General features: G+C 44.2%; 1 protein-coding gene across 1 annotated transcript in view; it reads left to right on the plus strand.

Annotated features, from left to right (window-relative positions):
* Window positions 1-12,548, plus strand: part of ARHGAP31 (Rho GTPase activating protein 31) — a 60,909-nt gene that overhangs the window by 31,497 nt on the left and 16,864 nt on the right. Inside the window, exons 2-5 of the mRNA XM_015638596.3 lie at window positions 4,916-5,018; window positions 5,502-5,646; window positions 10,222-10,304; window positions 10,869-10,976. Coding sequence (XP_015494082.1) covers window positions 4,916-5,018; window positions 5,502-5,646; window positions 10,222-10,304; window positions 10,869-10,976 — 439 coding nt within the window. The remainder of the gene's footprint in view (window positions 1-4,915; window positions 5,019-5,501; window positions 5,647-10,221; window positions 10,305-10,868; window positions 10,977-12,548) is intronic.

Raw genomic sequence — 12,548 nt, forward strand, 5'->3', positions numbered from 1 at the left:
AGGAAATATTTCCTATTTTAGTCATTGAAATTGAAATGGGAGACTTTTGACCTTTATTGTTGTGGCATCGACATAGCATGATAGGAAGCATGTGCTGCTATTGAGGGTAATTGAAGACAATTTAAAGAAATAGTAATGCATAAAAAACCCAAAATGATCAAATAAAAATGGTTACAACTTTTTTTTTTGTTTTTGTTTTATTTTGTTATATTTTGGAGAGAAATTAAAATAAAAATCCAAACTACTTCCTTCAAGTCAAAAATCAAAAAGTTGGTGTTCCAGGTGAAATGAAAGGTCTTCATTTATCCTCCCAATAGCTGAACTAAAATTAAAATAAAATTACAGAGGACATGAAGCCTCCACCATGTGGCAGAAACCACCTACCAAGGAGGCCCTGAGCATCTCTATCACCAGTGCTTATCCTTACAAGTAGTCTGAGAAAATAACAGAAGGATAAAGTAAAATATTAGGCCTGCTGCTATTCAGTCCAGGTCAGTGCAGTGTACCCTGAACACATGGCCCAGTCCAGGCTAGCTAACTTAGTGTCTAACTGGGCACTGTTCACACTGACTGCTTAGGGTGTCTGCCTTAGCAACCTCCTCCCTGGGGTCCTTCTGTAGCCCATGGAGACTCAGAGTTTCCTCTGGAAGGTGGCACTGAAAGTCACAGGATATTACCTGCATCTCCTGCTGGACCAGCGTCTTCTTTGCTCTTTGCTGGCTTTGGTGGGAGGCCAGGAGGCCATCCTCCCTCTGATCACTGGATGGGGTCACTCCCTCTTTGCCTAGTGACCTCTCCTGCTTGGGCTGCTTGGGGATTTAAAGAGGGACATGCTTAAAGGTCTCTGCAGATTAGATCCAAAATTCTCAGTCCAGTGCCAAATGAAACCTTTGTTAGGCAGGCAAAGAATGGGCTCCTTGCTTGCTGGTGGGGAGGTTTGGTGGGTGGCAGCACCATGGCTGGGAAGGGACAGGGGAAGGGGAAGGAATTAGAGCCAGCAGTGCTGGGAGGAGGGAATTTCAGTGCCTGTTGCTGCCACTGGAAGCTGGGGGGATCAGAAGGAGGATGGCAGGGTGCCTGACTCAGTGAGAGCAGCAGACACAAGTAAAGGAGGTGGCATGAGCTGTTGTCTTGGAAAAGACCCTGGTGAAGGTGCATGTCTGTGTACACTGAACTTGGAGGTGATAGCCAGTGAGAGTGGAACGAGTTACTGCAACTGCTCTTCTGGTTTATTTTTGTCTAGGGGAAGAGAAGTATTGTCTTTTGTGTGCAGTATGTTTATAACTGAATTTCCCTTCTGACTGATGCCTCGCTCCGTGCTCTCTCGTCCTCCTCCATCTGGTTTCTATTGTAGTTTTAAATGAGGACAGTTTGGCTGTCTGGCAGAACAAGCGGGGTCTGTGTGACACCAGCTGCCCCTTCCAGCTTCTAAGCCTTCTAAGCTTCCAGCACAGTTTTAATTATAGGAGTGTCAAGACTGGACTCCCTCCCTGCCATCTCCTTTCTGTGCCTGCACGTACAGCCCCTGCTGCAAATCCCCATCCACGCCTGATCTTCCTCTGGGAGAGACACAGCCCTGTGATTTACATGTCCTGTAACTCCAATAGAGACCTGTTGTAAATCCCATGCCAGAGCCTGTACCTTCCTGCATTCAGGGTTGATCCTAGCCTCAGTTCATCAGGAGCCACGTCTGAAATAATCCTACCAGCTCAGAAACTCCTGGAAGTGGGAGAGAGCTGCTCACTGCTGCTCTAACCTCACCACCCCCAAAAGCCCAAAAGGCTAAGCTTTGTAGGAGATCAGAGCTGCTCAGGAATGCCAGAGGTACAGGTCCTGCTCAAAGAAAACATTTATTGTGCTCCAGTTCCATACAAGTGCTGCATTTAAGGGCTTGATTTGCAGGAAGTCGATGTAGTCCCTTCACCTCCAGGGATCTGAGGTCGAAGTTTGTAATTTTCAGTTGCGAGTGAAAGGTGTCCTATGTTGGATTTTTTTTTGACATCACAAAACTGCCAAAAATTTGGCTCTTCCTAGGAACCAAAGACCTGGTATAACAGGAAATCTTGTACATGATGAGTGAAGGGCACTGGCAGAGATATGTGAGAAGCCCAGGGTTGAAAAAGCAAGGAAAAATGCAGGGCTGCAGTAAGAGATACTGGCAGAGCTCAGTGCATATTGTCTACATGCAGTCTACAGGTTGTCTCTGCTGTGGAGTTCTCACCCACTTTTAAAAATGGGTTGAATTTTATGCATCTGCTACAGATTGTTCCCCTCAGGCCCCTGTTTTTCCTTACCAGTCCTCAACAGACAGATCTAGCCTTCTCTTCTTTTTCTCTTTAGGGGGTTTGCTTACCTGCCTGAGGCCTATTGACCTCATTTAATCCAAGGAAACTTAGAACTCGGCCAAAAAAATGGTGTGATTTAATAGGTCTTACTTTCAAGAGGTCAAATTAGTCACAACAAACATCAGTATCTGCATTTTTACTTGGTTTTCTTATTCTTAACACTGAGGTTTTGAAAACTATCTAATAAAGGATGCTTTGTGCATGGACCCCATTTTTTGGCAGCCAGGCACCATCATATGAGGCTTGTCTCCATGAAAGACTGTTAACCTTTAAACAAACCTTGTCATGTGGCTGTCGTGATCAAATACGTTTTCTGTTCAATTAATTCTTCTTTTTTTCAGGTTGCGTGAATGGTTTCTATTGTCTCACTCAGATAAATCTGAGGTGGACACGGACCTACCTAACTTTCTTTTTTGCTGGTTACCTGTCATTTATTCTGAGACCCCTACCAAGGAGGAAGGTTTAATATGCCATGTACCATAGCTTCTACCATAAAGATGTTAAAACCTGATTTTCCAGAAATGGAGATGAGGCCTGAAGTAATTTGTCTTTCCCTTTTTTTGATTTTTAGCATTCTCATCATCATATGATCTGAGTTCCCTACTGCAGTTCCAGATAATCAGGACTTACTCAGACATAAGAAGGTCCTCTTTTTCTGATGTGTCACTTGGACTTTTCTTGGAAGGATGTTAAGGAAATTTCATACTGCTTTTTTTTGCTCTCTCCCCTTCCACACCATTTAGCCCGCATAGGAAGCAGGTGTTGCATGCACTGGAAGGAACACTTCCCAGTTTCTTTCCTTTCTGGAAGGCTCTGATGTGATCCTCAAAAGTCCTTGAGGAGACAATACCATAACTCTGTGACTGTTGTGAACAAAGCTTTCTCTCTGTAGACTTCACCTGTTGTCTTTGCAATTTCATGGTTTCTTGAGCACAGTTGTAGGCTTAGGGCCTCTGCCATGAGCTCCACCCAACAACTTGAGGGTCTTGAAAATCAGCACAAGGGCTTTGAGTGTGACACAGCATGACCCATGTACCCATGTTATGAGTGCCTGCTCAAAAAACTTATAAAGTCAATTTTTCCCTGTTGTTTTGGAGAAGCTCCTTTGAGAAGAATTAGTTTGTTTGGGCTGTTCAGGCTTCTAAGTAACCACTGAGACTTTGTGTACTCCTGCATTTGGGTTGGCCAAAAGACAAGAGAAGTGACACACAAAAGGACTTCTTTGCTTCCCTCAGCAAGTCAGGAGGCAGAAGGGCAGCGCCTCCCTGGCTGACTGGCTCAGTAGTAGTGTGTCACTGAGAGAGGTGCAAGCTTGGAGCCCTTCCCACCAGAGCCTGTGCCCTGCACTGCTTGGTAGGGACAGGTCCACCCATGAGCTGGCTCTTGCCTCAGTAGCTCCCATGAGAAATGATAAAATAATGAAAATTAATAATGCACTAACTGTTTTTGTTCAAGCTATTGTTGGAGTGCTGTCTTCGGATGCCATCTGATGAAGCACATGTTAATATATCATTATATTCCTGAGCTTTGAGCAGAAGAACTCAGGGAAGGTCCAGCCAGAGGGGTTGTCTCTGGGGTGTCACAAAGATGCAGTAATTGCTATGCCTGGCTTTCCAGTCAAATCTATGGCTTAGCTGGTTTTCTTCCATACAGCTTTTGAAATGTGCAGTGCAGCAGAGTCAGCATTACAGCAGGGAACTTTTGACTTGTGCATTTACTGACTTTTGTGCCTATGGCTGTGTGAAGCATTGCATTAAATACACAGTAGTTTCTAGCACCTAATAAGGAAGGGCTTTCTTACTGTTATTGTTATAGCTTGGGTTGTTATAGTACTGGGGACAGGGAGGCTTGATCTGACCAAGAGAATGGGGGGTTCTTATACCTATATAATGGGGAAAAAATAAACATATACTTTGGGTCCAAGTCTGGATATAAATGTTGTGCCTCAGGCTCCTCTCAGCTTTAAGACTGGTTAAGTCTTTGTCTAGTTATGTTGATGGAGTTCTTTTGAAGCCAATGTCAGGTTTTGTCAGTGTGCAGATCTAGTCAATATTTGAACTTTATACCCCCTCAGTGGGATTTATGAGCACTAAACTGTGGGTATGTAGGCTTATATGGAAGTGTGAATGCTTCTCTGATTTTTATCCAAGCCAATGAGACCTTTTGGCACAATTCAACGAGGCTGGAGCTCTATACTGGGGAGGGTGGAGGTTCCCAGGACCTCATGCCTGGAAATGCATTACCACATGCTTTCAATTAGAATGAAAGAGCTTCTTTTATTTTATTTTGGAAGAAAAAGGAAGAGAGGGAAACTCTACCTTTCTTTCTGCTATGTTACTGTGACTTCAGGGTCAGTCATTGTCACATGTCAGTGAGCATTGCATGGCACAACCACAGCATATCTTCATGGCCACTTTGCAGGGGTTATTTTTGATTTCTCTCATTGCTGTACCCTTCCCTGCATCCAGAGAGCCTCTGCTGTTTTTCCATGGAACTGTCTCCTCTGTGGTGACTTGTCAGAGCCATCAGTGGGTATTCATTGGACATCTTGCTTTGCCTTCCTCTCGTAGTCCCTTACGTGCTGAAGAGCTGTGCGGAGTTCATCGAGACTCATGGCATAGTGGATGGGATCTACCGGCTCTCAGGAGTGACATCCAACATACAGAAGTTGAGGTAAGGGCATCATTTGGGAGTGTCAGAGGGATTCAGGGACATTACTCAGTACCTTTTTGGCGTTAATCCCTCAGACTGTGGCCAACAGAGCTCCACACTGATGCAGGAGATAAACTCTCTTTGAAGTTGGTAACAGGGGAAGACAACATTTTAGGGATTAGCCCAAAAAACCCTGTATCTCCCTCTGCTCTATTACTGGGAAAGGCATAGAGGGTCTCAGAGCAATTGCTGAGTTGCTCTCTCTCACTTTGGGGCAGAGCAATCTCTTTATATCAGTTTGAGGTCCACTGCCTGTGTTAGGGATAATGGAGACTATTTGAAATGTCAGGGCCTGAACTTGGGACACAGTCTGGGCCGGCCTGTAGAGACATCTCTGCTTTCCCATTTGTTTTTTTCTCTAGCTGCAAATGAGTACTTAGGGTGGAGTACTGGCCCACTACTGCTCTAATTCACCCATATTGTTATGTTCCCATATTGTTTCAGACAAGAGTTTGTTTCTGACCAATGCCCAGATCTGACAAGGGAAGTTTACCTCCAGGACATCCACTGTGTGGGGTCACTCTGCAAGCTGTACTTCAGGGAGCTGCCCAACCCTCTCCTCACTTATGAGCTCTACAAAAAATTCACGGTGAGACCCTTGGCTGTTCTTGTTCCTCTCCAGCAGTGTGGATGTGCTGCAGATTCCTCCATGACAGCTGTTTGGGATTCACTCCAATGTCCTGGCTTCTGGTGCATCTATCCATATAAACACTTCTCAGTGCTCTTCCCTTCTCATTTCGTGTTGGCTCTCTTTCCCTGTCCTTGTTTCTTTTCACCCTCTCATGTTCATTTCTCTCAGTTTTTCTGCTGTTTCCTCCCCTTCATCTTGCTCATTTTTTCACTGCATTGCTTCCCTGCTGCCACTTTTTCTCCCTCCTGTGCACCTCCTCCCAGCACTACTAATTCTCTTTCTTTTCTTAATTACTGTCCATCACTGAGAGTCTTCCTGGTCACCTGGGCATGTGATCATAATCACAGGGGTGTGGTTTCCTCATCCCTGTCCCTCCAACTGTCCCTGACACCTGCACAAACTGATTGCCCAGCCCATGTGTAAAGCATCAACTTTTCTGCATCTGTCACATTTTTCATACTGTTTGTAGGACTGAAAATGAGGATGCTGGTTATGCCAGATATGGCGTATCAGGTCCATCACGATCACGTTATAAATACAAATGGCAGAGGAAAGTGGCAGCTGGCCAAGCAGAAATCTCTATCTTTGTTTAAAGAGATTACAATTCAAAGAGTAGTTGCTTGATTCTGGAAAACAGCCATAGATTATACGTGGATACAATTGGAGCTTAGGAGCAGACTGCGGGGGAGCAGAAATATAAGACCACAAAGCCTGAATTTTTAAGAGACTTGGCTAATTTTGATGACAGATAATATTTTATGAAGAGGTGGCACAGCAAGCTATGCTTGTTATTAAAGCCGCCTGTGTCTTAACACTCTAAATCTACTTTCAGTTTTTTATGACACCAACAAATTTGCATGCCGTCACTGAGGCTGAAGTCTTGCGTGCTGAAGGTATGCACTCTCAGCTAAAAGAATTCACCAGCTTCTTAAGATAACTGGTGTGGGGGATGGGAAAGATTGTTTTCTCAGTGCTAGAAACATCCGTCCTTTGTTAAGAATTTCTGTCATCCTACTCTTTCCCATTTGCTGGGAGGAGGAGGTGACAGCCATTGCCAAAAACATCAGATGTTGCAGAGAAGTTCTGCAAAATCAGGTGCTGCTGTCTGAGTTGCCTCTATCCCAAATCAAGCACTTCCAAGTGACGCTGCTGTGGCAGCCAGAAGGCACTGGGAGAGATCCATGGGATCCTCACAAGGAGATGCTCTCCAGAGACCACCAGTTGCTGCTCTGGGAAGAGGCATCAGTGCAAGGAGTGCTTGCTGTGGGGCAAAGCCAGGTGGGACCAGCCAAGGAGGAACTTGCTGTAGGAAGTCAGGCAGCTGTTGGGGACACGACTCTGCTGGGGATTGTGGCGTGGGGAGTGGCTCACTGTGCTGCCTGACAGACCTGCAGTAGTGCTAGGTGTCTTGCTGTTCCAGTGCCAGATTTTAAGTAAGATTGGTCTTTGTTTCAAGGTGATGTATAGTCAAATCTTCAGGGAAAATCCTGAGCAGATTTGAAAAATGGACCTGTGTCTTCAGGATATAAGGATTCTGAGGATATGGGGCAGGATTGCTGGAGACAGTCAGGATGAATAGGATCTTGAAAATACAGGGTATCATTCAACCATTCACTGTAACTGATGAGTCTCATTCTTGTTGGAGCTATTTGGCTGGTCTCTTCCTTGCTATCACTGCTGATTTATGAAAGAAAAAAATGCTCTAAAGGAAACATTAAGATTTAGATGGAAACTTTTTTTAGGAAAGAGTGTTTGCTGAAAAGAGAACTTTTGGGATGATGACTTGCAGATTTTCAGTGGATACATTTGGTAAAAAACTTTATTCAAAAACAAAAGGGAAAACATTTCTGTAACTGTTTCTTTTACAAGTACTTTCTAAATGAAATATTTCAACATTACATCAGCACATCTAACTTACATAAAATGTCTTTTAGAAAAGGGTTAAATACTTCAAAATTTAAATTGCAATTTCTGTAACTAATGTTTGAGTGCAGTTCTTTTGGTCAACTTTGAACAGTTATTTTCTAAAATCTTATGCCGGCTTCCCAAAATGTTATCACTTGCAGTTGACCTAAAAGGTGGGGTTTTTTTTTGTTTTTTTTTTTTTTAATCTCTGGCTTTTCAGTTTTTCCACTTAGCCACAAAATCCATTATTCATGTAAGCCTGCTCAGTAGGGATTTATAATTGGTAACCCAGCTTATAGGAAGCACAATCAGATACCAGGAGGAAAGAGAGAAAGAATAAAGACCAATTCCCCAAGGAGCAGAAAACCCACTAGGAGTGTGTGTGTGTGGGGGGTGTCTGAACAGGGAACAGTGGCAGCTGTACCTCAGCAGATGAGTGTGGTAGTTATAAAGAACACATTCTAATCCCAGCCTGACTGAGCCAGAGCTGTCTCTGAGTTGGGATAGACTGCAGTTTGAGTCACCACAGTGAGTCAGAGAATTCTGTCTAAGGAAAGTCAAATTCTTAATGACTAGGGAGGGGTTGGTGTTTTGGTCATCACTATGTCTAATTCACAGGTGTAACATCCCAGTCATGACCTCACTGGCTATAAATTTTTGCCAGATGATTGCCATCTTGTATCCTCGTGATGGATAGTTGTTTCTCAGGACAGATAAGTTGACTCTGCTTGGGTTTTTGTGGCTTGGGCATAGAGGGACCAAGTACTCCCTCAGAGCAAAGCAGCTCTAGGAGGCCAAGCTTCTCTCTCTGGACTTTATTCCACTTGTTAACCAGGGCTCATGAACTGTGCACTCCCAGAATCACTAGTGGAGTTAAAATAAATCTTAAATGGCATAAATTCATACCATGATGAACAGATATGCAATAAATGGAATTATTGGTTCTTCCTTGAATTCTGTATTCTGCTGCTGTTATCTGCAGTTTTGGAGGGCTACTCAGGTTTCAGAAGCACAGCTTGTGTGGGTCAGATGTGGCTTGGAGGACTGAATGGCTCATGACCTCAGAGAAGCTGGTATTCACTTGCTGTCTAATCATCAGCTCTTTGAGATCTGGAAGGCTGAAAATAGGAATGAAAATGTGCACATGGGGAGAAAATATTATAAATAAATAAATAAATATAGTTGAAATATATAAATCTAGTTGAAATCTAATGCTTTAGGTGCACCAGTTAAAGTTTTTATTTCTCTCAGTCTCCATCTTTGGACAAGGCTATTCAGATGGAGACACTGCATTAAGATTACAGGAACTCTTATACTTAGGATTTCTAGGGGTTGGTTTTTTTTATTTTTTATTTTTAAGGTGCTGTAGCCATGTGTTAAATCACTAGGAGTTAACCTGCCTTTAATTTGGGCAAACCAAATACATGTGCATCTCATATATGACTAGTGAGCTCACTTGTTTTGATCTGCCATCACTTCTCTGGCTGGGACACTGGCAGTGTTTGGTTTGCTGATGGCTGTAGATGAGAAGTGATCTGCAGGGAAGAGGGCAGTGACTAAACCAGCATCATCACGGTGGGTGCTGCAGTGACTGCTGCAAGAAGATGCCTCTCTAGCAGTGGTTTGTAATTTCAGGTTCATGTTTAAGCCTTGGTGGCTTGGGAAGGGTTGTTTCCTTCCTTTCCTCCCCTGGCAGTGCTGACATCTGTCTGGAGACAAAGCTTGTGCTGGCAGTGTGGGTCGCAGCATCTTCCTCTGAACCCGCTCCAAACTCCAGTGGCAGGAGGGTGGGTGGGAGGAGGTGCCCAGACAGTCGTGCACTGTTTGAACTGGCTGGTGGCTTGTCCTCCCCCAGCACAAATATTGAAAGGGAATAGCTGAACAGATGAATACCAATGCAGTGAACTCTGAGGAATGCTGACAAAAGCTTCTTGTGGCTCTCTGAGCTCTTGGTCTGTAGAGATTTGCTCAAGACTGAGATGTATAACCTTGATTCTATCTAACCCTGAATATAAGAATTTATTAATCTGATGAGCAGGGATTCTGCTAAGGCTTCTTCCATCATAAAAGATGCAAACCCACACAAACAATCCCCTCAGCTATGTTCTTATGGCAGTCAAAATATCGCTCATTTTGAAGAATATGGAACATGTACATCCAAGGTGTTCTCGTAACAAAGAGCTTGAAGAACATGTTTTATTTTTAACAGGTTATTTTTGGGGGGGTGTCATTGCTTTTTCCTTTTTCCATTATTTTTACTTCTCTTTCCCCTCTCTTTCCATTTCAGCCATCATTGCTCAAGTTAAAAAAGGGAAAAGAACCAAAAAAATACCCCACAAAAAGCAAAGCAAATCAAACCAACACAAGCCAAAAAAACCCCTGTAATTTGTAATTGAAGGTTTAAGGCCTTCAATGCCCCTCTCCCATAAACACTGACCACCGTGTCTGGACGTCTGGGCACGGTGTTCTGAGACATGGAATAACAGTGCAGGAAATCTCTGCTGTGCTGGGTAGGGTAACAAGAGAGCACTCCCTTTGAGACAGGGTGTCTCGTGTGACCCTTCTTATCCCTCTTCCTTTTCCCCTGAGTCCATTGGCAGGGTGTACTGTTTCCTTGTGTCCCTGCAGGAAGCAGTGTCACACTTCCCTGAGGACGAGCAGCTGGCACGAATTCAAAATGTCATCCAGGAGCTCCCACCATCACATTACAGGTAAGACTGTGTCCGCAGAGGTGCTGAGGATCAGCGTGGTGACCTCACCCTCACCGGGGAATATTGCCTGAAATAGCTCTGGGATTCATTTCCAGAAATCAATTTCCAAAAGCTGACTCACCATTTCCAAATCTGGCAACAATTTATCTGTCATTTAAATATCATTGAGCAAACCTTTGTTAGAGACAGAACAAGGTCTCCCTGCTGCAGTCTTACCGTTCTCCTTCCCTGAGTATGACTTCTGTGGCACCCTTGGGCAGTGTCCTGGGGGTGGGAAGGAGAAGATGATCTGCTGGAGGTGCTTGGAGGTGCCCATCTCTCGTCTTCTTTGCTCCCATCATGCTGAGGATAGTTTGGTTCATGCCCCACCCCAGAGCACAGCTGTTCAGGTATTCACTGCCATCCCATGCAAATGCTGGCTCTGAGAAACCTCTGCCCCATGGGCTGTGTTGTGCCATTGCAGACACTTGGGAGGGGACAGGGCTGGCTCTAAGCCGTGCTGGCCCAACAGGGAGGTGCTGGTAACGTGACACATTTTTCTTTCTTTGTGTGAAACCCCTGCAGAACATTGGAATACCTGATCAAGCACCTGACTCACCTGGCCTCCTTCAGCAACATGACCAACATGCACACCAGAAACCTGGCCTTGGTGTGGGCTCCAAATCTCCTCAGGTACTGTAGAGATTCCTCTAATCCAGAGCCCCATGTTGAGCTCCAAGGGCAGTGGCAGCATCTGAGCCTGCTGACCCATCATCACCTGAGGGAAATGCAAAGACAGGGAAAAACTGAACAGCTAAAGGGAAGAGCATAGCAGAGCAAACAGCTTTTCTTCCAGGTTGAATAATTTAAAGTTTTATTGCCAGCATCCAAGGAAGCTTGTGGGTTTGTGTGTTTCTTATTAAACAAAAGTTGTTATTTGCAAGTTGAGCAAAGATTTAGAAACGAGGACTTAACTCATCACTTGGGAATGTTAATGACATTTTTGATGGTGCCAGTGCTTCTGCAGCGGGGCAGTGAGAGACAGCAAGGATCAGAAGGGAGAGAAACAGGGCAATAATACTACAGACCTGTTCCCAGATCTGCTTGTGCAAAAATGAGATGAGCTTGCTGGGCTTGAAATGGCAGCCAGTGTCAGATCTGAAGACCACCAGCTAGTTTTTCATATTTGTTATGTCTGGCACTCTGCTGTGAAGAAGCCTGGATTGGATGCAGGCAGGGGTTTGGCTGCTATGTTGTAGAGCTAAGCAGAACAAGGAAAAATAGCATCTGGGGAAAAAAAAATAAATATTTTGTATCTTGTTGAAACTCCCTTTCCATCCATCCAATACTCCTGCATTTAGAGGAATGAACTATGCAGGGAGAGTCCAGGACTGCAGCTGGGCAGGAGAGGGGGTGATGGCAGACCATCAGGTTACCCCTGGGCTGGCAGAGAGCTTTGCCTAGAGAGGTACAGGCCTGAAAAGCATGCTCTGAAGATTTATCTCACCCTTCTGAATCCCAAAAAGGCAGAGCAGGTTCTGAAAATGAATCAAATGTTGACTCTATTGAATATCATAAATTGAGCCTTTACTACTGAGACATTTTCATTCTAGCATCTATCCTTGTAAAATTAAAAAAAAAAAAAAAAAAAAAAAAAAAAAAGTCTGTTTTTCCTTTGCAATCTTTCTAGGTACAAGTCCCAGGGAGGAAAAGAAAGGAGCAAGCAATGCAACTGCAGTCTCNAAAAAAAAAAAAAGTCTGTTTTTCCTTTGCAATCTTTCTAGGTACAAGTCCCAGGGAGGAAAAGAAAGGAGCAAGCAATGCAACTGCAGTCTCCTTACAGGGTTATCCTCTTGGCTATGCCCCAAGCTGTTATCTAACACACCAGTCATTAACTTTACAAAGGATTCATTGCCCAAAGATAATTTCTTCAGCAACACTTTGGCATGTCAAGATAAGGAATGTTCCTCTGCTGAGAGCAAGACTGAGGATGTGGGAGCACAAGGGGGGCAGAGAAGAGACTATTGGGGCACATGGCAAAAGTGTTGAAGAAATTGGCATGGGGAAGACCTGAGCAGGGTTTAAAGGATTTCACTGAGAGGTGACTGAAGCATTGAGCAGGGATCTAGAAGCAGCATTTGAAGGCTCCTGTGTTGTCTTTCAGGCCCAGCCTTGAAATAGCTAAAACAGGAAAAAGGGAGAAGAACTTGAGAGTCGCAGTTTTACCTGCTGAAGAATGTAAAAGCCAAGTGGGGAAAACAACAC

This window comes from Parus major, chromosome 1 (genome assembly GCF_001522545.3).
Source record: "Parus major isolate Abel chromosome 1, Parus_major1.1, whole genome shotgun sequence".
Lineage (NCBI taxonomy): Eukaryota > Metazoa > Chordata > Aves > Passeriformes > Paridae > Parus > Parus major.